Raw genomic sequence first — 26,621 nt, forward strand, 5'->3', positions numbered from 1 at the left:
ATCTTAGCGCTGTAGACCCACAGTGCTAAGACTGGACATGAGTCATTGCTTGCTTTTTAAAAGACAGCCCATGGGGGAAGGAGCTTTAACCCTCTCCACCCTACTGTGGTCCAAACGTGGACTGGCTCCTCATTTGTATGAATGGGCAGCAGTGCCATCAGGGCAGGTACAAAGTCCCCCAAACATAGTAAGGTTGGCTTAGCACATTTTGAATTAAGTGAATAATAATGCCCATTGTCAACTAAAGAGCCCTCCGCATAAGGCCATTAAGTTTCGGGCATCAATACCATTAAGCCCAGAGTCTAAAATGTCCTACTTGCAGGGGGACAAAGTGTCAAACCCCACCACCACCAAAGTCCTAATATAGACCAAGCCTCATCTAACTGTTATTTACATGTAAAGAGCCATTCACACTATTGTTAATTGTGTGGATGGCATCACATTTAATTTATTCCAAGACAAACATTTATTTGAAACTGCAGAGAAAGCTGCTTATCCTGTCAGTCCATTGATCCATCTATGTCATGACTGTCTACATTGACTGGCATTGACTCTCCAGGGTTTTATATGATGGGCATTCCTACCTGGAGATGTTGGGAATTGAACTTGGGATATTCTGCATTAACCAGAGACCCAGGATTGGCTGCAGGCCCCTATCAATTGTGTACTTGGCCATTAACTTAGATTTTCTGCCACAAAATCTGTATGTCAATTGTACTTGGAGCCTTGTACCTGTGTGGAGCCTGTTTCCAATCCTACGACAGTTTTGCACTGATAAACTTAGCTCCTTCTCCATCCAGGTGCAACATTAAAGTTGAATGCTGAAACACCAGCAGAGAAATATTCATCACTACGGATGAGCACACTTTTCTAGTGTGGGGACAGGCCTGGGGGCCAAATGTGGCCCTCCAGGCTTTTTTATCCAGCCCTTGGGACTCTCCCCAGGCTAAACCCTTTATTGGCCCTAGTTTGCACCCTCCTCGATTGTATTTGCCTGGGTAGAATGTGTCCATGGACTCTGATCGTGCTTTTTGCTTGCCCGGGCAAAATATAGAGGGTGTATGCAAGTGTGTGTCAAAACTATCTTACAGGTAAAATGTGCATGCTCTGCTCTGCTCTGCTCACTGTTGTCTATGACCTCCTGCCCACCACTAGCAATATATAACCCAATATAACCCAATGCTGCCCAGAAGATAATGCTGCCCTTGAGCTGCTCTAGGGTGATTCTAGGATAAGGGTGATTCTGCCTCTGATAAATGCTTCCAAGCCCAGGCATAACTCCTTTTTAGCTGAGTGTCATTCACTTGGCTTTGGGCTCATAGAGAATTTCTTTGCTCCCTTACTGCCGGCCTTCTCTAGCAGTCATGCCCCATTCCTTGATCTTTCAGCATTGGGTTATATTTTACTCACAGTGGCAACATCACTTACGCTCCCTCCTCTCCACCATGCAACTAAATGAGTGCATGCCACAGAACAGGGTGGGAAAGCTGTGATAATCCAGAAGTTGCTAGACACTGGTCAGAGATTATGGAAGTTACAGTCCAACAACATCTGGAAGGCCTAAGGCTTCCCCTCCATGATACAGGAGCACCACATGAAGCCTTGCATATGCAGCCAGTGGGACTCTCCTCCCACTTGGGTGCTGGTGGTGGAGAAATATAACACAAAGCACAAATCAAAGCACCAAGCACACATGCCTCTGCATTTTATGTGGCACACACTTTTAAGTGCCTGACAAGTGCCTGTACATTTCTTGCTCAAATGAGTGAGGTTGCCACTGTGACTAATGTATGTACTAAGACTCTTGATTGCCAAGCTGTTGACCCCTACTGCCACAAGGGATGTATGAATATTCAGATGTTGGATTTATTGTGTGAATTTCATCGGTTGCAATGCTAGCACTTCTCCCCCAATTTCTAACATTCCTTTTGCACTACAGTACCTGTTGCATTATGGAACTATGACTTTTTGACTAATGTACTGCAATGTCGTGCTAATTTTTAAACAGTGGGGAAGAACTGGGATACCACCCCAATTTCCATCATGTGAAATTGCAACACAAAATGCCCATGATTTTCCAAGTTTACAGGGTTGCATGTGGACTTTTTCTGGAAACAATTTAACACAGAAATGAGCACTAAATTTCCATTAGATTCCACTAGATTTCTAGAAGTGGCTTTTACACCATGTGTGATATAAAAGAAGAGAAAATTTACAGGCAAGAAAAAGTTGCAAAGACTGAATAAAGTGCTGTCTGAATGCAGGCTTCAGCAATTTCAGTTTCTCTTTCTCGTTTTTCCAATATCAAATTCAGTTCTCTAAATTTCCACATCAGATTGAGATTTTTTTGTGGGTGTGGGGATCCTCATGAAAATTCATAAGCATTTTGGTGCGAATTTCTTCAAATATACACATTTTTGCAAAACAATTTCCCCTAATATAATACAATTTAATACATTATTTTACCAATACCTGCATCTATATGCACACTTTAAATCCTGGGATCCCAGACTAGCACCCCTTGCAATTTACACATGCTTTAACGTTCATAGATAACTATATGGATGGTTAAGGAAATACATCTGTAGCTTAAAAAACAGGACAGGTTTCCACATTTTTCCTGTGAGCAGGAGATATTTAAATTCATATTTTCAGTCCATTTGTAGCACACCATCTACACTTCCAAATGTAATATTTTATACTGGGAGAAATCAGGATGGTCAAAGCTTCAAGTATATTAAAAATCAAACATACTCTGCCTGCAGTCATAATGTTGCAAGGTGGTTGATGTAAAAGGGTTTGTTGCATAAGAGGGTGAAGAACTCAGAATTCATTAACAACTTGTAGAATGGTGGGAGATTGAGCAATGATTAGGGGTTGTACTACTACCACTACCAACAAACAATAAATATCTAGTCGAGTCTACACTATGTTCAGTTTTAATGTGTACACATTTTTTATGTGAATTGTTTAACGTTCTTGTAAATGCCTAGCTATTGAATCCTGATATAGTACTTCATCCCCTCCCCACCCTGGCTTTCTCATGAGTTCTCATCTTGTTAATGGTTTGGGTATTTAGTGATAGCAAATCAGTGTATTAGTACAAGGAATAATAATGTTTCGCCTTTAAGAAAAGGGAGTGCCTTTCCCTTTTCCAGACCTCACGGCAGGCAGGGAAATGAAGGCACAGTAATATTCTAGTTTCTGTTAGCTCTACCCAGAGCGGTGGGAAACTCCCTCTCTCCTTCGCAACCTAGTTCAGTTTATTTATTTATTTTATTTATTGAATTTATATACAGTGGTACCTCAGGTTAAGTACTTAATTCGTTCCGGAGGTCCGTTCTTAACCTGAAACTGTTCTTAACCTGAAGCATCACTTTAGCTAATGAGGCCTCCTGCTGCTGCCACCGTGCTGCCAGAGCACGATTTCTGTTCTCATCCTGAAGCAAAGTTCTTAACCTGAAGCACTATTTCTGGGTTAGCAGAGTCTGTAACCTGAAGCATATGTAACCTGAAGCGTATGTAACCTGAGGTACCACTGTACTACCCTATATCCAGAGGTCTCAGGGTAGTTCACAGAAAAGATCACAATATATAAAATCAAAATAAGAACAGTAACCCAATAACACCGCCCCCCCCGCCCGAGTCAAATTTTAAAAGGGTATAGGATGTCCATCAGGTCAACCAAAGGCCTGGTTAAAAAGGAACATTTTTGCCTGGCACCTAAATGTGTAGAATGAAGGCATCTGGTGAACCTCCCTGGGGAGAGCATTCCACAAATGGGGGGCCACTGCAGAGAAGGCCCATTCTTGTGTTTTCACCCTCTGGACCTTTTGAAGAAGAGGCACACGAAGGAGGGCCTCAGAAGATGATCTCAGGGTCCGGGTAGTTTAGTTCTTGCAAGCCCAGGAAGAGGAATAAGCTCACTCGTTCTCCACCAAGGAATCCATAGAGAACTCTATAGAGAACTTCATAAAGAGCTCTCTAACCACATTCATTCAGAGCCAAAAGAACAGCCTACTGGAATGTGAGTAAATACCTCTACATGTGCCCTGTGAGCCAATAAAATAAATGTCTGAGAGCTTTGTGGACTTTTGTTTATATTATCCAGACTGAGAGAAGTCTCAGGATGGAGCATTAACCATTTCTCCTCCATTGTTCATATTCTGATTGCCTTCACAGTCCACTTCAGAAGTTTATTGCTGCAGTAAACCAGCTTTCATATCATTTAACCACTCTGGATCCCTTTCCCCCTTTTATGAAACAGATTTTCAGGCCCAGGGTCCAAATGCAGCCATCCAGGTTTCTCTATCTCCGCCATGGGACCATCCACTCCACCTCCCCAGCCACACCTGCTTTGTTTCAAACCCAGCTTTACTGTTTTTGCATTTTGGAATGTGTCTCAGAAGTTTGAGAACTGCTTTTGTTTGCTTGGATGGAGAATAGAGAAGAGTGTGAGGGTGTGTGAGTCACTTTGAAAGGTGAGAAAGACTTGGCTTCAAGCCCATCCGAAAAGGAAAAATGTTCCTTTGCTCACATGGTTCAACTGCAAACTGCGTGGGCAAAAGAAGTGAGGATGTAGCTGCTGGTGGTCAGCTGTGGCTGCAAATACTGCTTCCTTGGCTCTTGTGATTTTGCCTGTATTGAGAATATTTGCTACATGGCAAATATTCAATAATGTGGCACTGAAGGAGGGCAACCCTGCTGCATCATAACAGCCAGGCAGATGGATAAGGGAGGAGGCATTCTATCAAGTAAATAGACCTTTCCAAGGATTTTGCATATCACAACAAGCATCTTTAACTTGGCTCAGCAAACTGAGAGCCAATGCCACACCTTCAAAACTGGTGCAATATGCTTTTGCAAAGTTGTCCTGATTAATAACCCAGTAGGAGGTGATATAAGGGACGCGGGTGGCGCTGTGGGTTAAACCACAGAGCCTAGGACTTGCCAATCAGAAGGTTGGAGGTTCGAATCCCCGCGACGGGGTGAGCTCCCGTTGCTCGGTCCCTGCTCCTGCCAACCTAGCAGTTTGAAAGCATGAAGTGCAAGTAGATAAATAGGTACTGCTCTGGTGGGAGGTAAACAGCGTTTCCGTGCGCTGCTCTGGTTCGCCAGAAGCAGCTTAGTCATGCTGGCCACATGACCCAGTAGCTGTACGCCGGCTCCCTTGGCCAATAAAGTGAGATGACCGCCGCAACCCCAGAGTCGTCTGTGACTGGACCTAATGGTCAGGGGTCCCTTTACATTACCTTTAGGAGGTGATACAGAAAATAGAAGGGGTGGCTTTTGCTGCCTAATTCTAAGTCCGTGATTGGTCAGAGATGAATGGATGGAAGCAGTATGCAGTGAAAGCAAGGCAAATCTTTATTTTTCTTTTGCAACAGAGTTCCCTCCCCTCCTTGCAAGGAGGTAAGGGAGACCCAGAACAAAAGTGTGCAAACCCCTTTAAAGACTTTGAAATTGCCCACCCCTTGGCCAAAGACCATCCAAAAAGCATTGTACATACATCACAGGAGATGGTCTTTCACAGATATTTGAGTCAAAATAAAAAAATTCCTTCCTGTAGCACCTTAAAGACCAACTAAGTTAGTTCTTGGTATAAGCTTTCGTGTGCATGCACACTTCTTCAGATATTTGAGTGTTGCTTTTCTTCTGTCTACCAGGATACCTGATAAGGGTCACTGATTACCTGGGTCGCCTGACCATTCTATTGAGATGGTAAATACTTTAGTTCCTGAATTTCTTATTTACAAATTTATACCTATTGACAGTTCCCTCAGCTTAGCAGAAACTTGCCAGACTGGATTTGCAGGGAGGAGTAAACTCCCTAGATTCCAGGCCATTTTGTTAATAGCATTTGCAACTCAAATGACAATTGGAAAGTTTCCCCATTTGTTTCCTCCTACTGCAGAGGAATATTTGAGGTCATTTTGGGACCAAATCACACAGAGCACATAGCATTAGTCTAGTAGGAGGAGGTGGCAGAACCTGGCGTGGGGTAGCTCCCTATGATTTGTTTGCAAAGCATTTTGAGGATAAAATCACTTGCATCTACTGGGATTTTGACTCGGTTGTTACAGAATCTGAAGGGGTGTCCAGAGCGCTGTCTAGTCTCGTTGTGTTGGATGAGTTTCAGTTGGTAAGGCTTGAGGATGTGGACAAGGTGATTGGATTGGTCAGGGTGACCCTGATAAAAACTAGCAGGAAGAGAACAGTTGGCTGGGCCAGGGGGTGGTCCCAACCTGCTTGAATGAGGCAGTGGTAAGAAGCTCACCCTAGGTTTGGAAAATCTTAAGTAACTACTGGTCAGTTGCCAATCTCCCGTCCTTGGGCAAGGTTCTTGAGTGGGTGATTGTAGACCAAATCTAGGCACTCTAGGAGAAAACTGGCTTTCTAGATCCATTTCATTTGGGGTTTTAGCTAAGTTTCGGCACAGAAACTACTTTGGTCGTCCTGTATGATGACCATTGTCAGGAGAGAGACAGGGGCAATGTGTCCTGTTAATTCTCCTTGACCTCTCAGCAGATTTTGATACTATCAACCTTGATGATCCTCCTTCTGGACTGGCTAAGTTGCAGGTGGGTGGCACTGCTTTGTGGTGGTTCTGGTCATACTTGAGTAGTTGTTCCCAGAGGGTGATGCTTGGGGAGTGCCCTTTGGCCCAATGTGTTTCTCAGGTTTTTATCTCCTGTGCTGTTTCATATCTACATGAAACAGCCCAGGAGGGGTCATCCAGAGTTTTGGAGTACATTGTCAGCAATATGCTGATGATGCACAGCACTACTTCTTTTTATCTGCAGGTGTGGAAGTGGATGTGCTGGACTGTACTGTTGTTTTGCCTTGTTAATGGACTGGATGAGGGCCAACAAACTGAAGCTAAATTCAGATAAGACTGAGGCACTGTCACTGGGCAGTTCCCTGGACTGGATGGATGAGAGGCTGCCTCCTCTTGATCTGAAGGAGCAGGTACGTGGCTTGAGGGTACTTCTACATTCATTGTTGTCACTTGAGCTTCTGCTGGCCTTCCATCAGCTTTGGCTGGTGGTCCAACTGCATCTCTATGGAGCTAACTTCTCTATGCTCTGGTAACCTCTAAGGTATATTACTGCAACATGTTATACATGGGGCTGACTCTGAAGATAATTTGGAAACTTCAACTGATGCAGGGCAAGACAGTTTGAGCATATCACACCGATCCAGGCCCAACTGCACTGGCTTTCAATTACTTTCTGGGCCCAGTTCAAAGTACTGGTTATGACCTATAAAGCCTTAAACAGCTCAGAACCACAATACATCAAGGCCTGCCTCTCTCCATATGAACCTACCGGGATCCTGAGATCATCATCTGAGGCCCTTCTTCATGTGCCTCCTCCACGTGAGGTCCAGAGAGAACAGGCCTTTTTCTGCAGTGGCTCCCTGTTTGTGGAATGCTTTCCCCAGGGAGGTTCACCAGGTGCCTTCATTACATATATTTAGGCACCAGGTGAAAATGTTTCTTTATTACCAGGCCTTTAGTTGATTAAACCGTAGATGGCTTTTTAAATGTTTATGAGAAGGGGGTTATTGGCTTGTTTTTCTGTTTATTATGTATTTTGTTCTCTCATTTTGTATTTTTGTGTTGTAAAATGCCCTGTGAACTTACAATGAAGGGTGGCATACCAAACAAACAAACAAACAAACAAACAGGTTGCAGCAACTTCTGTATGGAAACAAAGTTAACACATTTGGGGCTTTTTATTTTGGAGGAAAGTTCATGACTACAGAGGGAAATGATAAAAGGTAAAGGGACCCCTGACCATTATAGGCATATATAAAATAAGAGGGATGGGTGGCGGACACATTGTGCTCCTTCTGGGTTAGATTGTCCACTTTTGGTACCCACCCTTCACTCAGTTCTCACCTATGGCTCCTAGAAGCTGTCACCACGCGAGTCAGTGGGTCTCAAACTCTATGTGTGTTAGGGAGGTCCCCTTGCCTTGCCTTGCCTTGCCTTGCCTTCCCCCTTCCCCCTGCACACAGCCGATTGGCCAGCTGGGTTCGGGACCAAGGCAAGGCAAGGCCGAATCTCCTCAGCCTAGTCTCCTTTTCCTCACCTAGGCGACTTTCCGGGCTGCCGGGGAAGCCTGCCAAGGCCGCTGCCTGGTCTGTGCACCCCCTTCGGGCCCTGATCCCCCTCCAGAAAGCCTCTGCTGCCCCCGAAAGTGGAGCGTGGGGGACCATGGCAGTGCTGCCGCCTCGTTCTGCCCGCGTGTGGCGCCGTGAGGAGCAGCTCAGTGCCGCCCTGGACACTTGGCAGGCCGGCCTCCCCTTTGCCCCCAGCCTCCCCTGCAAGAAGCGAGGACCCCCAAAAGCAGTTGTGGAATTCAAAGAAGAGGAGAAAAATCAGCAAGGCAATTCTGTGCTAATTGAAGAATTCCTCTAAATAGGGTCTATTCATGAAGTTCACACTTTGGACAACCAGGCTGATGCTTTTGCAGAAAAATATTCCTAGACACAAGACTTTTATTTTTTATTTTTTAAGCCCTTTCAGCCTCCCATATCGACGCTAAGTACAGAAAACTGTACATTCCCACCCCTCTCCCCAAGGCCGGATTATTGGCTTCTGTGTGCTTGTGTATCTGCGTCTCCCTTTCCGTTGATATCTATGCTACTGATTACTTCTGCCATTTTAATTTTAGAGAAAGTGTTTAATTGAAAAAGGATCTGTACTATAGAAGAACAGTGGTAACAATACATTGAAGACAAGTAAATATTTTGGGGAGGGTGGTCCCAGAGCCCTAGTGCCCCCATCCCAAAGAGGATCAAATGGGCAGACTATTGGAGCTGGCTCCCTGCCTGTTACGTTACATGTTATGTTACCTTTGTGGGGTTCAGTCTTCATGCTGTTCCTGCACACGCCTGACAAATCTGCCCCATTGTCAAAATTTACCTTTCCCCCCACCTCCAGTCTCCGTTGTTGGGTGTCCTGGCTGAGGGGGAAAACAGAGGACAGATGGCCATGAGTCAGGGGTGGTCTAGTTGAGATTCCTGCATTGCCCCAGGGGTTTGGCTAGATGACCCTCAGGGGTCCCCTCCTCCTCTACAATTCTCTGGTGCAGGCTTGTGCAGAGTTATAGGTACAAGTTGGATGCAAGGGGTGCAAATGATTGCAGCCCATCTTATGCACCGTCGGCTTGGGAATAAGTCCCACTGATCATGATGAGACTAGATTGCTGCTGTGCAGTCCTGCTTTTTAAATAAACATTTTCCTTTTCAGATAATAGAGAGCACAGTGAAATCACAATAAATAAAACCTCCCCTTCAGTACATTGGTACCTCGGGTTAAGTACTTAATTCGTTCTGGAGGTCCGTTCTTAACCTGAAACTGATTTTAACCTGAAGCACCACTTTAGCTAATGGTGGTGCCACTTTAGCTCCTGCTGCCGCCATGCCGCTAGAGCACAATTTCTGTTCTCATCCTGAAGCAAAGTTCTTAACCTGAGGTAATATTTCTGAGTCAGCGGAGTCTGTAACCTGAAGCGTATGTAACCCAAGGTACCACTGTAGTTTCAAGCACTACTACAGGTGCCACACAATATCTGTATTGCCTTGTTTACTGTGACAGCACCTGCACTTTGGAACTCCCCGCCTCTTGCAACAAAGCACGTGCCTTTGCTAGACTCTTTTCGGACACCTGCTAATAGCATTCTTCTTTAGGCAAGCATACCTAGATGCTTAGGAAGTTGTAGTAATTTTAATCTTAATATTTTAGCTTTTGTATGTTGTAAAGTAGAATTGTTAATTTTTCTTGATTTTACTGCTGTGGTTTTTTGGGTTTTTTTGGTAAACCATTTTGCAGGTTTTTAAAAATAAATAAACAATAAATATGAATAAAATATCACAAGCCAAAACACAATCCATCCTGTAGATTTAAGTATCTGTCCACAGTCGCCTACTTGTTATCAGAGGCCCAGAATCCACATTCCTTTGTAAGAAAATATGAAATAACGTAAAACCTTTTTTGCAGTCAAAAATAAAAATAAATAAATAAATGGGAGGGTGAGAAGAAATTTTCCGCACCAGGCACCACCTGACCTTCCTTAGAGCCCGCTCCACTGTCATGTTTGGTGTTCAGCAGCAGGAGTTTTTGAAGGAATCCTGTAAGCAGGGCCAGTTGGGGGGAGGGGTTGCAGGGGGGCATTTGGCCTGGGGCAAAACCTCAAAGGGGGCCTCAGATTTAGTCACTTCTTAATATTTTTGGTATTTGATTCTTCTCTCAACTTGTTTCTACCTGCAGCAGACCAAAATGTGACTCCTACTCTCAGCTTAGAGCTGCAAACTTAAGCAAATGAGAGATGTGATTTGGTAAAAGACATGGTTCGCAGATATTTCATCATATTTAATTACATCTCACTTCTTTGGTGTGCGGCGCTATTTTGTTTTGTGTTCCACCATTTAAAATTTTTTATTCTGCCTAAAGCTGGAAGTGGCCTAGGTCTCTCTGGACCCCTGAAACCGGGTGTCCCTGATCATTGTTCTTGCTGGCCAGGGCTGGGAGCAGCACACAGGCACTCAAAGGCTTGGCCAGTATTCTCTGTAAAACAGAATGCAAACACACACACAGAGGAACCATGCCCCAGAACCTTTTGCGATTTGCAGTGTTTCCGAAGAAAATTCAAAAAGCACCATAGACAGTAGAGTCTGCAGCAAAATAAACACTCCAGCATAAGTTTGCAATGAGATAACATTCTTTTTATTGTTAAAAGAGATATAGCATAAATATCTACAGGCAAATATAACAGTTTTCTACTTTTAATTTATTCCCCCTATTTATAGTTAACCCTATGTTGTAAGCATCCCAGAAGCATTCAGTTAAAACCCCCCCCAGCAGAATATGCATAAGAAAATAAATATACACAACGTCCCCTGCTTCCAGTTAAAAAAAGCCAGTCACAGGACGGGAACCATTCGTTAGCCATATTGCTAGTGAGCCTGGCATGGTTTCCGTTTTAATATGACTTTGACATCTCCGCCAGATAGTGGGTTTTTCTTCTTCACATTCAAGTGTCACAGAGGAGAAGTACTGTCTGTATTTCATTGGGTTTTCAGTGTCTGTAACACTTTCTGGGTCATTTACAAATTTTTGCTTGGAAGTGTTTATTTCACTCATTTTCCAAAAATATTTTTCACTCAGAACCAGAGTTCCGCTTAAAAGCTGCGAAGCTGCAGCAAGAAATCCAATATAGATGGCCATTCCAGCACGTTGTTCTGTGGGAATCGGAGGCACTCCCAAAACCTCCGGAAGCGGAATTCCTTCGTTTGTTAATACAGAGTGAAGATTCCATGAAATGGGAATCAGTACACAAGTACCCGCTGCCAACTCTATCCTTCCTCCAATTGAAAAGAAGGTATCGATGAAATTCTCAGCTTTTCCCGGCTCAAAGATGTTGCATAGAGCAAAGGCCATCCAAAGAACGGTCAGCGCATTGGCCACTGAGGCCATTGGCATCAAGTCCTCCTCATTGAATGGTATGCATATCATGTTGGTTTTCTTCATAGTAACTCTTCTTACAGAACAGGCACCCCAGATGCCAATGCCCACAATGCCCTGCTGGTTGCTGCCCATGATTTTGTCCACTTGCCACGCTCTCCAGTCAAGGTTGGCAGATGTGGAGCAGATGCTCATTAGGCAGCCCAGGACAGCCAGGAGAAAGGCAGCTAGTTGCACGCAGGACACCCTGCACAGCAGGCGGACTGGGAAGGACCCATCATGCGCCTGGGGTGGAAGTTCCACTTTAGTGCTCGGAAGGCTGGCGATAGAAGGCATGCTGGAGAAAAAGACAGACAAAAGATAACCGTTAGATACTGTCAGGGAACTGACATCAGAGGCACGGGAGAAGGAGAGGGTCTCTGATTCTGCAGGAGAAGGTCCCAGCGCTAGGGGGAGACTCAGCTGGGAAGAAGGGGAAGAGAATGAGTGTAACACCAGGGATCCAGGAGAGCAACGGGACAGGGAGGTGCAGGGGCTCCAGGACTCTTCGTTGGAAGTTAGTGAGGAGAGCCCAAGCACCCCGCTGCCCACGCCCACCCTGCGCAGGAGACTCCCGCGCAGTGAGAGGCGGAGACGATTAGGCGTCAAACAACTCTTATGTTGGCAACGCTTTAAGAAACGCCCACAGACAGATTCTACAAGTGACTAAGGGCAGCCACGCTGAGATGGGCTGTGCAGTCCGGATGGTTTAACCAGGCAATCTAATGCTCAAACGGAGCAGGATTACGCACGAGTAACTCCCAACCACTACAGCAATCTGTCTGTCTCTGAAAGTTGCTCGTGCGCAACAAACAGAAGGCGGCATCATGAGTAAGACTGGAGAAGTCGGAGCCACGAGAGGGGTGGCTGGAGGCCAATCGCTGGAGGAGAGAAACCGCGACTTGGAAGAGCACATAGCCATCCTGACGGCGAGGCTGGACGAACGACGGTCTCTGGATGCTCAGGGGAAACCCACCCCCATAGCGAGGAAGGTACCGGGACTGGTGCATAAGTTTGGGGGAAAGCCTCAAGAGTATGGGGCGTTTAGAACAGAAATAGAATATGCCTTGAAGCTGCAGCAAAACGATTTTGAAAATGACGCAGCCAAAGTTGCTTATATTGTGGGGCACTTGCAGGACAGGGCGAGAGAGTGGATTCGACCGCTTATGGCGACACAGAATGACGCCATGGAGGATCTACCGAAATTCTTTCAGGCGATGGACGCGATGTACAGTAGCGATGTGCAACAGAGTGTGACCAAATGGGAACTGCTGAGCTGTAAGCAGGGAGAAGGGTCAGTTGGAGACTATTGGTCACGTTTTGCCATGATCGTGCACCGCCTGGGGTGGCAGCTGGATTGGAACCCATACAAATGCTATTTGAGGAGGGGTTGTCACCAACGGTCAAAGATGAGCTTTCGCGCGCACCCCGCCCACAGTCTATGGATCAGCTGACCAAGGCAGTCCTTGCGATTGGCGTAAGGCAGGAAGCGCGGGCTCAAGAGAGGCGGGAAGGGAGAGAGCAGCGTTGTCATGACTACCGCATTCCTAGAATACCTAGGCAGCCTTCCCCGCCGGTGGAGCCAATGGAAATAGGCGGTGCACGCGCCCAGGAAGTTTCAAACTCCAGCGAGCGTCGGAAAAAGGAGGGAAAGGATGTAAAAACGACCAAGAAATGTTTCCTTTGCCAACGGCCAGGACATTTTGCCAGAGTCTGCCCACAAAGAAAGGCCTGGCAAGGAATGGTGGGGGCTGTGGGAGGCAAGGAGGAGGAACCCCAGACTCCGGAGCAGGGAAACAGAAACGCTTGGCTGCCAATCAGCGGGCACAGCAGCCGAGCCAACAACCAATGAATGTGCCCAAACCAGATTCTCCAAGAGCCGCAATTGCCATTGAGGTGGTGCTTGAACTCCCAAATGGGCACCCAGTGAAGGTTCAGGGTATGCTGGACTCAGGAAGCTCATGCAACTTTTTTAGCAGGGACTTTGCCTTAGAGCATCAGCTTCACCTGCTACCTTTGGATGCACCTCTGCAAGTCACCACCATTGATGGGAGGGAGCTGATTGGGGGGGAAGTTACACACCAGACCCCACCGATGAGAATGAGAGTGTCTAGGCACTCAGAGACAATTGCCTTCCACGTTGCCTCATTAGCGGGCCCCCCAATAATATTAGGGATGAGCTGGCTAGCGCAACATGATCCGGTGGTGGCGTGGCATCAGAGGACCGTCAGCTTTGGGTCTGACTACTGCCTGCAGCACTGCTTAGGCGGGGAAATGCCAAGGATGAGCGTAGCCAGAGTGGCTAGCACTGCAGTGGAGGGTAAAGGGAAGGTGCCACCACAATATGCTGATCTGAAGGAGGTTTTTAGTGAAAAGGAGGCCGATAGACTGCCACCCCACAGGCCGTTCGATTGCCAGATCAATTTACTTCCTGGGGCGCAGCTGCCTGTGGGTAAGCTGTATGCCATGTCAGACAGGGAGATGAAGGAGTTACGGGACTTCATCGACAAGAACCTAAAAAGAGGGTTTATAAGAGAGTCAAAGGCAGTGGGGGGTAGTCCAGTATTTTTTGTGGACAAAAAGGGCACTGATAAACCGAGGCTTGTAGTGGACTTCAGGGGGGTAAATTTGGTGTCAGAACCTGTGACTTTCCCTATGCCCAGAATTGACGACATTCTGACGAGAGTGAGGAAGGGAAAGATTTTCACCAAGCTAGACCTTAGGGGGGCTTACAACTTAATCCGAATGAGAGAGGGAGATGAATGGAAGACCACCATGTTCACACCCCTGGGGGCCTTTGAATATCTCGTTATGCCTTTCGGATTACAGTCAGGCTCCGCCTGTTTTCAAGCATTCATGCACCACGTGTTGGGGTCTCTGCTTTACAAGAACTGTGTAGCATTTCTGGACGACGTCTTGATATATTCAGAAAATGAGGAGCAACATGTGAGAGATGTCAGGGAAGTGCTACAACGATTGCAGAAACACCAGTTGTGGGTCAAGCTAGAGAAATGTCAGTTTCATGCCCGAGAGGTGGAGTTCCTGGGGTACAAGTTATCTGACAAAGGCTTAGCGATGGACCCAAGCAAGGTGCAAGCAGTATTGGAGTGGAAAACCCCTAAGACACGAAAGGATGTGCAGAGGTTCCTAGGTTTTGGCAATTTCTACAGGAAGTTCATCAAGAACTTTGCTCACTTGACAGCCCCAATCACGGACTGTCTCAGTAGTAAAAAAAAGTTTGTGTGGACGGAGGAAGCCCAGCGATCCTTTGAAAGATTGAAGAAGGCGTTCGCGTTGGAAGAACAATTACTACATGTGGATTTGGAGAAACCACTGCGGTTGGAGACGGACACGTCAGACAGAGCTATTGGGGCGGTTCTGTTGCAGCCAGGACTGAACAAGCAAGAATGGAAACCGTGTGCCTTTTTCTCGGGGAAGCTGAGCAAGTCGGAACAAAACTACACCGTGTACGACCGAGAACTGCTAGCAATTTACGCCGCCTTTCGTCGGTGGCGCCATTTTCTGATAGGGGCGCAGCGCAAGATTCAGGTCTGTACAGATCATAAGAACTTGGAATATTGGCGGACAGCACGGGTGCTCAACCAGAGACAGATTCGCTGGGCGCAGAAGTTTTCCAAGTTTTCCTTCAAAATCCAGTATGTGCCAGGCGAGCAAAACGTGAGAGCAGACGCTCTCTCGCGGAAACCAGAGTACTTCGAAGGAGAGGGGCCGCCGGAGCCCCGGCACGTCATACCTGAGGACCGATGGGTGTGTGGGGGAACTCTAGTGGGCACGAGAGAACTGGCAGGACTCACAAGGGATGATGAATTCACACGAACAAAAATCAGGGAACTCCAAGAGGGGAGGGGAGCACCAGAGGGGTTCGAAGAGAAGGAAGGGGTGTTGTACTACAGGGGGGCAATGTACGTACCGGGGGAGGCTCTAAGAAGAAGGGTACTCAAACAACTACATGACACCCCCACAGCGGGGCACTTTGGGCAACACAAAACCATGATGCTGGTGACCCGGCAATTTTGGTGGCCACGGGTGAGGGAGGATGTACGCGAATATGTAAGAGGGTGTGACCGCTGCCAGAGGGCCAAAGGGGAACGCATGGTACCAGCGGGTTTGCTGGAACCCTTACCCACACCAAACAAACCCTGGGAGGTGGTGTCAATTGATTTCATGACGGATTTGCCCAAATTGAGGGGAAAAACAGCAGTGATGGTAGTAGTCGACTTGCTAACCAAAATGTGCCATTTTATCGCCTGCTCACATGCGGTGACGGCGGAAGAAACGGCACGGTTGTTTGTAGAACACATTTTCAGGCTGCATGGCGCCCCCTTGAGGGTTCTCTCAGACCGCGGAAAACAATTTACTTCCCGGTTCTGGAGGAAGCTCATGAGCCTACTGCAAGTCGAGGTCAGCTTCTCGACAGCGAGACACCCAGAAACCAATGGGCAAGCGGAAAGGGCAAACAGCGTATTCCAGCAATACTTACGCTGCTACGTAAGCGAGAGGCAGAATGATTGGGTAGAGAAACTAGCGTTAGCAGAATTTGCGTACAATAACGCTGAACATGTGTCCACAGGAATGAGTCCATTTTTGGCCAATTATGGGTGTCATCCCAGGGCATTCCCGGGTAATGAGGAACAGAGCTGGAGTGTGCCCGCAGCTGAACAGTTTGTGGAAGAAATGGAAGCGTTACATCAACAGCTCAAGATGAACCTAGAAAGGGCCAAGGCGAATTACAAGAAGCAAGCAGATAAACACCGCAGGGAAGGGGAAACCATAAGGGTGGGGGATCGCGTGTGGTTGTCCACTCAAGGGTTACCCTTTAAGGGAGGGTGCAAGAAGTTGCAGCCCAGAAGACTGGGGCCATTTGAAGTTATACAACAGATAAACCCCGTGGCATTCAAGCTCAGGTTGCCCAACAACATGAAAATACATCCCGTGTTCCACAGGTCCTTACTCTCACCACACAGAGAGGGGCAGGAATTCGAGGGGCGGGAGGTAGAAGTCATGCCACAACCACAGGTAGAAGAAAGGGAACACCAGAGTTCGGCCGCAGAGATAGTTGATTCAAGGTGGTGAGGGCAGCAAGTGGAGTACTTGGTGGCGTGGGAAGGAGAGCCCTGGTCGGAAAACACGTGGGTGCCAGCAGAGGCAGAGCCCTGGTCGGAAAACACGTGGGTGCCAGCAGAGGCAGTTGGCGACGAGCATATGGTGGAAGTGTTCTACCGACGGTTCCCAGATAAACCCCAGCCCTTAGAGCGATTCTGGGAGGAACAATTCGGTACCACAGAGGAGGAAGAGAGTTTCGAAGGGTTTTCAGAATCCGAAGAAGAATCGGATTGGGAGGGTCATTCCTTGGGTGGGAACCTTAGCAGGTGGGAAGAGGTTTTTGCACCCACAGATGAGGAGGACAGCTCATTCCGGGGTTTCCTTGGCTCACTGACCAGAGAAGAGGCTACAATAGAGCCCCCAGGTCGGAGGGGGAGTGAAGGGGGCCCTGGGAGGGAGGTGGATGTCAGGGAACTGACATCAGAGGCACGGGAGAAGGAGAGGGTCTCTGATTCTGCAGGAGAAGGTCCCAGCGCTAGGGGGAGACTCAGCTGGGAAGAAGGGGAAGAGAATGAGTGTAACACCAGGAATCCAGGAGAGCAACGGGACAGGGAGGTGCAGGGGCTCCAGGACTCTTCGTTGGAAGTTAGTGAGGAGAGCCCAAGCACCCCACTGCCCACGCCCACCCTGCGCAGGAGACTCCCGCGCAGTGAGAGGCGGAGACGATTAGGCGTCAAACAACTCTTATGTTGGCAACGCTTTAAGAAACGCCCACAGACAGATTCTACAAGTGACTAAGGGCAGCCACGCTGAGATGGGCTGTGCAGTCCGGATGGTTTAACCAGGCAATCTAATGCTCAAACGGAGCAGGATTACGCACGAGTAACTCCCAACCACTACAGATAATTAGGCACAGTATCATATGGACATCTCCTAAAGTTTGAGCAAATAGTGATGTGCAGCTAAAACAATGCCATCATTCTAGGGTAAATTCTGCATTTCCCACCATGAGACATAGGAATGGAAAAGTCTGCTGTTCCTGCAATCGTAAGTGCCAGGAATCAGACTTCCCCAGGGGTGAAGAAATTGCACAACCTCTCTCTCTCTCTCTCTCTCTCTCTCTCTCTCTCTCACACACACACACACACACACACACACACACACACACATTGTGAAAAGCCTACCAAGTGGCTCTCAGACAGGACAAAAGGAAATAAAAGTCAATTTGTTCCTATCTGAGAAAACTCTGCTATGTTGGTGGGGAACTGAGGAGCACTGCATATATGCACCTGCGTGAATCAGTTCTTCAACCAGTCTTTTTCCAGAGCGAAGGCTTTTTCCAGGTCTTTCTCTTCCAGCGTCTGATCTAGGAGAGGACCTGAAAAGAGTGAAGCTGGTCTGAGCACCGTAGCAACTGCTCCTTGGAGTTCTGAGGCAGTTAGAATGCAGCTTGCTTTGAACGCTCGGAAGAACACAAATCATAACTCCAGGGTACTGGTCGTTTGGAACATTTGGCAACTGCTTGGAGGCAGTTTGCATTTGAATACCAGTGTGATTCTGCAACTTTTAAAAGACACTTTTTTGTTAGATGTAAGCTTATGCAAAGATCGAATGCAAAATGTGGAAATAAACACCCCAGCTGCCAGTTCCAAAGGAATGAGCAAGCAAGAGTTGAAATAAACCAGGGGTCAGCAACCTTTTTCAGCCGTGGGCCGGTCCACCGTCCCTCAGACCATGTGGTGGGCCAGAGTATATTTGGGGGGGGGGGATGAACGAATTCCTATGCCCCAGAAATGCATTTTAAATAAAAGAACACATTCTACTCATGTAAAAACACGCTGATTCCCGGACCGTCCATGGGTCAGATTGAGAAGGCGATTGGGCCGCATCCAGCCCCCAGGCCTTAGGTTGCCTACCCCTGGTGTAGGCGGTCACAGAGGGCAGGGGGGCAGTTCCCACTTCATGGCACACACCACCTCTGGTCTGATATAAATGTGGCAAGCACAACTACCTTGCACACTATTGCAGATCACAATTTCTGAAACTCCAGGTTGATAAGAAATAGTTTTATATGGGTGTAGTAGAATTGGGCAGGGAGCATGGAAGGACTGGAATCAGCTAGTGGAAATACAAGGAACACTGTCAGCCTTTAAACTAGACATGGGTGCTCAGGTTAATATGTTGTCCGATGATTATGAAAGACTCCAATTTAGGTGAAAAATACTTTCAACAAGTATTTAACTAATGGACTATTACCAGTAAAGGGACACCATATTGGCAGCATCAGATACAAAGACACTGAATATAGCTTGCCATTTATTATAATTCCTAAACAGACTTAGCATAATTAAATGGGAACTGACCATGCAAGACAATGGGAAACAGGAATATGACACATTGATTTTGTGTTATCAAAATATATTTGAAGTACTTGGCTACTTACCAGGTGAACGTACTATCCAAATAAATAAACAAACTACCATATTTTTCCATGTATAAGACAATACTTTTTCCTTTAAAAATTTAGTCAAAAATTAGGAGTCTTATACATGGATGGTGAATCTCAGGTGTTGGTGGGGCCTGCTCCGTTGCTATGCTGGTTCTGGTGCTTTGAATAGTTAATAAAATACCAAAGTTGTTCTGTTTGATGTTTAAAATATCAATTTCTCAATTTGGGATTCAAAAAAAATAGGGGTCATCTTATAGATGGCGGCATCTTATACACAGAAAAATACGGTAATGTCCTCAGAAATCCATCCGTGCAGAAATGTGCATTTTGCACTTTGTGACAAACTCAGAGAGAAGTTCTCAAGAATGGGTTTTTTTACAGGTCATAAAGAAGATTGAGGAACCCACAGAATGGGTGATGCCAGAAGCCTTAAGGCCATGAAGATTGAGTATTTCAAACTCCCCACTAGAGAGAAAATCATGGCACAATTTGCAAATGCTCACAGAGGACAACCCAAACACTTCACAGTCAATACCCCTTTGAGAGGTATTTCTTTCTGTGACACCTATTTGATGTTGCTTCAGCACCTGACATGTACTATAGAACCATACACATGATATATGAGCACACCGATGGAATTGACACTTCAATAGATGATATTGTGCGGCACTCTGTCAAAGGTGAACATGATCTAACACTTGGGAAGGTCTTAGATGCAGCAGGAAATTAAACTAAATAAAGAACATTGTGTTTTTGAGATCACTGAACAGACATTTTGGGGAAATGTTATCTCTACTAATAGGGTAAAATCTGACATAGAGAAGTTTGAGGCTACCACGACCCTAGTCCAAGAAGGATGTGGATTGGCTTCTGAGGTAGTTAGCTAACTAGCTCTGGTCTCAAGACACTGAACCTAAAATTATTACATTATGGTGTAGGGCAGGACTTCAGGTTGGCTCCAGGTATGAGGGGGTCCTTGGCAATGTGCCTTCTGTGTCCCGTCCTATGTTGGTAACCTGGCCTGGCTGTGGGTTTTACTCGGCTGCTGAGCTGCCAATTCCCAGCACAGGAAGTAGCCCAGGGGTCAACCATCTTTTGGGGCCTGTGGGCACATTTAAAATTTTGAGAAAGGGCTGTAGGGGCTAGTTAGAAAATGTCTGCTATGGGTGTGTGGCATGACACAAAATGGCTGCTGTGAGGGTGTGGCAAAACACAAAATGTCTGCCACATCTAAAAGAGCAGAAAAAATGCCAGGATGACTTAGTAGTGCATACTTCCCCCTCCACAAATCAGCAGGGGAAAAGTATCTCCATCCTAGAGCTGCCATATTCTGAAGAGGAAAAAAGAGGACACATTTGCTGGGGCAGGGTGAGTGGCTGCAGGAGCAGGAGCGGGTGCCAGGGTTATAGCTGTCAACGTTTTCCTTTTTTTAAGGGAAATTCCCTTATTCTGAATGGGATTCCTCACAAGAAAAGGGAAAAGTTGACAGCTATGGCCAGGGTGTGTGCCAGGGTACGCTGTGGGCAGGGTACGCATTAGAGGGGGCTGGGGAGGGATGTGGCAAAATTCGTGTATGCAAATTGTGGGGGAGAGAAAGAGAGACAGACATCACACACACACACTGCCACCCCCTGTGCGTGCTTTCCCCTCCTCGCTACCTTGGACAACACTCTCACACAGGCACACACTCCCTGACAGTTAAACACACAGACACTGCACACGCTGCCCCCCCCCACATGCTTTCCCCTCCTCGCTATCTAGGGCAGCTTTGCAGCTGGGCCACCCCAGTTGGAGGGGACCGGGGAGGGGTGCTGCTGGCATAAGCCAAAGCAAACAGGAACTGAGCAGAGACAGCAAACGGTCTCTCCCGTGTTTTTGAGGTGATAATTATTGAGATCACTTGTGGGTGTTATGGGGAGGTACTGGTAGGCACTTTGTTGCCCATGTGCTGACCCAATGGTGCCCGATGTATTAGCTGTTGGGCTTTGCTGGAGTGCTGGGTCTCCAGCAGTTCCCCAAAGGCCCAATGGGACTTCTTTAAGTGGGAGGGCCCAGATCATGGAACCCCCTACTTTACGAGTCCTGGTTGGCCTTGTCTTTAATGGGTCTTCAGTTTTTTGTTAAACAAGCATTGGGGGTTAATATACCATATTTTTCGCTCTATAAGACGCACCAGACCACAAGACGCACTTAGTTTTTGGAGGAGGAAAACAAGAAAAAAAATATTCTGAATCTCAGAAGCCAGAACAGCAAGAGGGATCGCTGCGCAGCGAAAGCAGCAATCCCTCTTGCTGTTCTGGCTTCTGGGATAGCTGCGCAGCCTGCATTCGCTCCATAAGACGCACACACATTTCCCCTTACTTTTTAGGAGGGAAAAAGTGAGTCTTATAGAGCAAAAAATACGGTATGTTCCCCCCATGCTACTCACAGGAATTCTGTTTTAACCTGATCTTGAGTTTTAATGGTATTTTATTTCCCCCCAATTATCTTGTGATTGAGCTGCCCAGCATAGTGCCTAATGGCAGGGTAAAAAATTTGCAAATAAATAAATGAGAAACTTCTGTTTGTGATATGGTGAATACGTAATGGCTCTGCCTCTAATGCTAAGCCATAGAATCAGCAAGCAGGTACGCAAGACAAAAACCGCAGCTGTTTTGCTGCTGCTGCTGCTGCTGTGGTACCCGAGATTAAGCCATAGTTTGATTTAGTTGTGTCTGAACTCAGGCTAATGGTTTGCCTTGTTCCAAAGAGACCATAAGCTGTAACCACGGTTTTGTGTGTCTTACTGCCTTTTTTTTTTTAATTGTGCACTCATAAAGATATCGGAGTAGCTATATGTAATCCCACTTTCAATACTTTTTGAGCCTTCAACACTTTCAGAACCAACATATTACTTTGTTTCCAGTCAGTGTATGTCCCACAGTTGCCTGCTGAAATCCTGCAATTTTTACACCACAAATATTCTGGTTAATTTTTTTGTCCTGCTTTTGTGGGAGTGTCCCTCCAGATGGCAATAATGTGGTATCAGTCAATGTCACAGAACAACTAATAAACCAGAATTACCATATTTTTCGCCCTATAGGACGCACTTTTTCCCCTCCAAAAATGAAGGGGAAATGTGTGTGCTTCCTATGGGGCGAATGCAGGTTTTTGCTGAAGCTTGGAGAGCGAGAGGGGTCGGTGCGCACTGACCCCTCTCTCTCTCTTCAGGCTTCAGGAAGCTATCCGTAAGCCTGGGGAGTTTCCGCAGGGCTCCCTAGACTGCGGATAGCAGCCTGCTGCCCGGAGCGCGGGGTGCACTGAAGCAGAGCAGAATAAATGTACCACTCAGTGGCAGAGCTTCATTTTCTGGCACGGGGGGGGGGCAGAAAGCAGGTGGGGGCAGGGCTGGTGTGCATTCCGGGGGCGTGGCACATCACCTGTGGGGGCGTGGCACCCAGCGCAGGTGGGGGACGTGGCAGCCGTGATGGCACCCCACTGGGATCGTGCTGCTGGGGTTGGTGTGCTCCCCCTGCACTCTTCTTCCTCCACCAGTGGTACCACTATGTTGCAGAATCTTGCAAGCAAAAACAAAACCACTAGTATGGAGGGCCCTGTTTTAAAATCATGGTGATGATAATTTGCAGGCTTCCTCCAGGCATCTGGTGGGCCACTGTGAGAACCAGGTCTGTTCTTGGCACTAGTAGGGAGTGGGTGGCACTGTGGTCTAAACCACTGAGCTTCTTCTGCTTGCTGATCAGAAGGTCGGCTGTTTCAGTCCATGCTCCTGCCAACTTGGCAGTTTGAAAGCATACCAGCACGAGTAGATAAATAGGTACTGCGGTGGGAAAGTAAATGGTGTTTCCTTGCACTCTGGCACTCATAAGTGTCCCATTGCACCACAGCAGTTTAGTCATGCTGACCACATGACCTGGAAAGCTGTCTGTGGACAAACGCCAGCTCCCTCAGCCTGAAGCCAGATGAGGTCAAGTTTGACTGGACTTAACCGTCCAGGGGTCCTAAACCTTTACCTAGATAGTAAATTTTCCTAGGTTTACTCAATGTACTAGCCAAAACTTGTTCATCAAAGGACAATTAACATGCACGTGGGAACTGACCAGCCCAGATTCAAATTCGTAAGACACACTTTATTAAAAACAATGCCTCGGCAGTGCATGAAACTGAAAGCAGTTTGAAAGCATGTTAATGGATAATTGTATGCCGTTTCACAATAACCTGCAATTTCTATTTCCGAAGAGGCACAAATGTACGTTTTGGAGGGATGGGAGAAAGTGTTAAAATTAAAAATTAATCGCACCAGTAAAGCTAGTATCAATCAAGGGAAAGAAATCTAGTCTGGCTCCTTTTAACATCCTCCATCATGGCCAATGTCTTTCATGGGTGGATGCCATTTCCTGCTTCACAGAAAAAGCCAAACAATACCTTTTCAACCCTCCCCTCAAACTAACTGATCCAGCGGTTAGCAGCTGCGAATGCAAATGCAGCCAAGCGAATGCAGAAGCCGCTTCTCTCCTCCCCACGACAGCAAGGGATCAAAAGCACATACGCATTAGCCCTCTCTCTGTAAATGTCTGGCTGGCAGAGAACAGGGCGTGGGCAGCAGCAGCAGCAGCAGCAGGAGCTCATCTGCAAGACTGCGGATATTCTCTCTCCTTCCTGCTGCACCAGGATGCAACTGAAACCAGCACTGGAGCAACCCTTTGAAGGGTACAGCCGGAAATAAAACTGGCTCCCTTTGCAGCATTTTTTATTTTATTTAAAAAACCAGCCCCCGAAGGACAGAGATTTGGATGCATCCGTGCAAAGGAGATAAAGAGAAGCCCCGCCCCCGCCCCGCCGCTTCCTTATTGGCACTGCAGCCCGAAGGACGGCCGTGGCGGCGGCGGCGGCGCCCAGCCCGCTCCCTCGCTAGCGCGCCTGCCTTCCAAGTCGCGGCGAGCCCGCCGAGGCTGCAGCCCGCTGCCGGTTGGCTCCTCCGCTGCGCCACTTTGCATGTTGCCGCTCTGCTCGCTCCCCATTGCACGGCGGCTGGGCGGTATTTGCATGCGGCCGACGCCTGCGGCCAATCAGGGCCCCGCAGCCGGCCGGCCCCTCTCGTCTGTGGAGGACAGGGCGTGGCGCGGCGCGCAGGCGCGGCAGCCCCTTCCTTGTGCTCGGGCTTTGATTGCTGCCGGAGAGGGTTCCTCTCTCTCTCTCTCTCTCTCTCTCTCTCTCTCTCTCTCTCCCGCCTCCTCCTCCTCGAGACTGGGCTGGGTTTGGAGCAGAGGGAAGAAAAGGCGTCGCACGGGGGGATCGCGGCTCCTTTCTCATCCTTGCGATTTTTTTTTGGGGTGGGCGGGTGTGCAAACGACACCGCTGCACGGTTGCTTTTCATATATATATATGCTGCATCTGTACTTTTAAATATTATTTCTTGCAAGGAAGACAAGCGCAGCACTGTTTACGTGCCCTTTTCAAAAATACGAATAACACTATTTCAATTTTTAAAGCAAACGAGCGCTTTTTTTTTGGTGCACGGACAGAATCTGCAGAAACTAGGGGTTTTATTTATTACTATTTTTTTTAAAGAACGGTTGCGTGGGACTTTGTTTCCCCGAGATGTCTTACCAAGGGAAGAAAAACATTCCACGCATCACGGTGAGTTGCAGGCTGTGGCGACGAGGGTGGCGCGTGGGAGGGCGATGTGGATCAAGCCCTTTGTGTGTGCATTAAGGGGGGAGAGGCAGAGAGGCTTCTGCAAGCAGCGCGCTCAAGAAAGCCTTGGATGCCGCCGTCGAGATATATCTAATAATAATAATGAAGATGATGGGGAGGGAAGGAGGGGGAACCTGGTGCAAGCGGGGGAACAATGGTTGCCTTGAAGTTGCGTAGCGGATGCAAACGTGAAGAGCTTCCCCCCCCCCCCCCCGCGCTCTGTTATTTGTGGCCGCCAGAAAGATGCTTTTATCTTGCCATCCCCGGATGGTCACAAGCCGATTGCAGATTTTTCAGTGTACATGCCTGAAATAATAAAACTGGACACAGAAAGGGCGAGAGAGAGGAAGAGAGAGAGTTGTCCTGTGACTGTACGTTGTTTCATAAGCCCACGATGAATAGCTGCCCTTAGCGGTCTTGAAGATCTGTTTTGTTCTTCCTTTAAAATACAAATTAACTCTACGCATTCATTCTGCTTTGTTGGATGGTGGTGGAGAAATGGGGTCCGATGGGGTGACCCTCTTGGCAGCGAGGGGGGGCAGTTGGGAGGTCGACCTGAAGGTGTAGCCTCTGGCAGGAGAGCCAGTGGGTGAATTTTAAAAATTATAATGTCTTTTTAATTTTACTATTTGAAGCGAAGATTGAGAAGAACGTGGTTGCGATGCTGGGAGCTTTGGCAAGTCTGCCCCACCCGCTGCCTTTTTGGGTGCTGGTGAAGGGAATGGTTGAGTGGTGGGCTTGGCTGGTGTCTTAAATTTCTCTTCTCCGCCCTCCCTTTCCTGATCTCCCCCCAATTTCACCCTCTTTATTCATACAAAGGAGGCAAATGGGAGCGGGTAGGGGCAAGGTTGGAAGAGAAACCCAGGTCTTTTCCCTCCCACCCCACCCCTTGCAGGAAGTAATGGCGGTGATGGCTTGGGTGATTTGAGCAGAAAGGGGCTGGCCGCTTGGCTGTTCATCCTTGCTGTCCCTCCCCAGCAAGGAAAAATGGGGAGTGGGCAAGGAAGTGAATAAATGGTTGGTACAGGAGACCCTCGCCCTCTGCATCATGCTTCCATTCTCCCCTCCACCCACCTTTCCCCATCTTTATCCAAGATGAAATAGGAGTCATTTGTCTTCTGGAAGGATTTCTCCCCACTTTGTCAGTCAGAATCTCCCCATATTCATTCCTGCAGGGAATCCGAAGGGGGGCGGGCAAAGGAGAACAGTTACATAATAAAGTCCTAGTGTTCGTTATTGCAGGACCTGATTGCCATGCATGGATTTCTAGATGCAGAGGCACAAAACATGATACACAGCACAGTTGGATGCGATTGCAGTATATATATTAGTAGGAGATGCAGCTCACTTCTTAATACTATAATGTGCTCTAAGAAGCAAGAGGCTTAATTTCCTTCTCTTTCCTGTTACTTAAGTGACAGCTAGACATGACTGGGACACATCTCATCATGCCAAACCTTTTTTCTTTGAGTATTAAAGCTGAGAGTTGTGAAGAAATTTTTAAGAATCCAAACAGAATGTTGGGTTGGACAGCAGTCTCTCCCTCCCTCTCTCTTTACGTAACATGGCTCATGTCAAAGAATCTTTTCAGTGAATTGGTAGTTTCTCACCGACTCCTAAAATCTAAAACCTTAAAAAAACACACGTTGGAGTGACATTAAGGTTATACTCTAGCATGAGGCTGATAGCAATTCAGGCCTTCAGCTGTTTGGTACTCTTGTTTTTTTCTGCAATGACAGCAGTGCTCTAAGATAAACGGGTGAAATGTATAAAGAGTCCGATCTAGTTTGTTTCAGTGTGTAAACCTAGAATAACTGCAGGGTTAATGGAGTGACAACAATGGAAAAGCACTGACCACGTGACTGCACAGAAGTGGATTTTGCCAGGAGCAACACTTCTGCA

At 47.3% G+C, this 26,621-nt stretch overlaps 1 protein-coding gene across 4 annotated transcripts in view; it reads left to right on the forward strand.

Moving 5' to 3' along the window:
- The window catches only part of DPYSL2 (dihydropyrimidinase like 2), an 88,700-nt gene that overhangs the window by 4,847 nt on the left and 57,232 nt on the right, over positions 1-26,621 (forward strand). The window contains exon 1 of one of the 4 annotated variants that reach the window (XM_083480515.1): positions 24,121-24,662. The exons of 2 other annotated variants lie outside the window; for them this stretch is intronic. In XM_083480515.1, the coding sequence (XP_083336641.1) occupies positions 24,624-24,662 (39 nt within the window). In that variant the 5' untranslated portion in view covers positions 24,121-24,623. Of the gene's footprint in view, positions 1-24,120; positions 24,663-26,621 lie in introns of those variants that run through there. One more of the 4 variants, XM_083480514.1, reaches the window with a different exon arrangement.

The sequence above is a fragment of the Podarcis liolepis genome (genome assembly GCF_965112155.1).
Source record: "Podarcis liolepis genome assembly, chromosome: 16".
In the NCBI taxonomy this organism is placed as follows: Eukaryota; Metazoa; Chordata; class Lepidosauria; order Squamata; family Lacertidae; genus Podarcis; species Podarcis liolepis.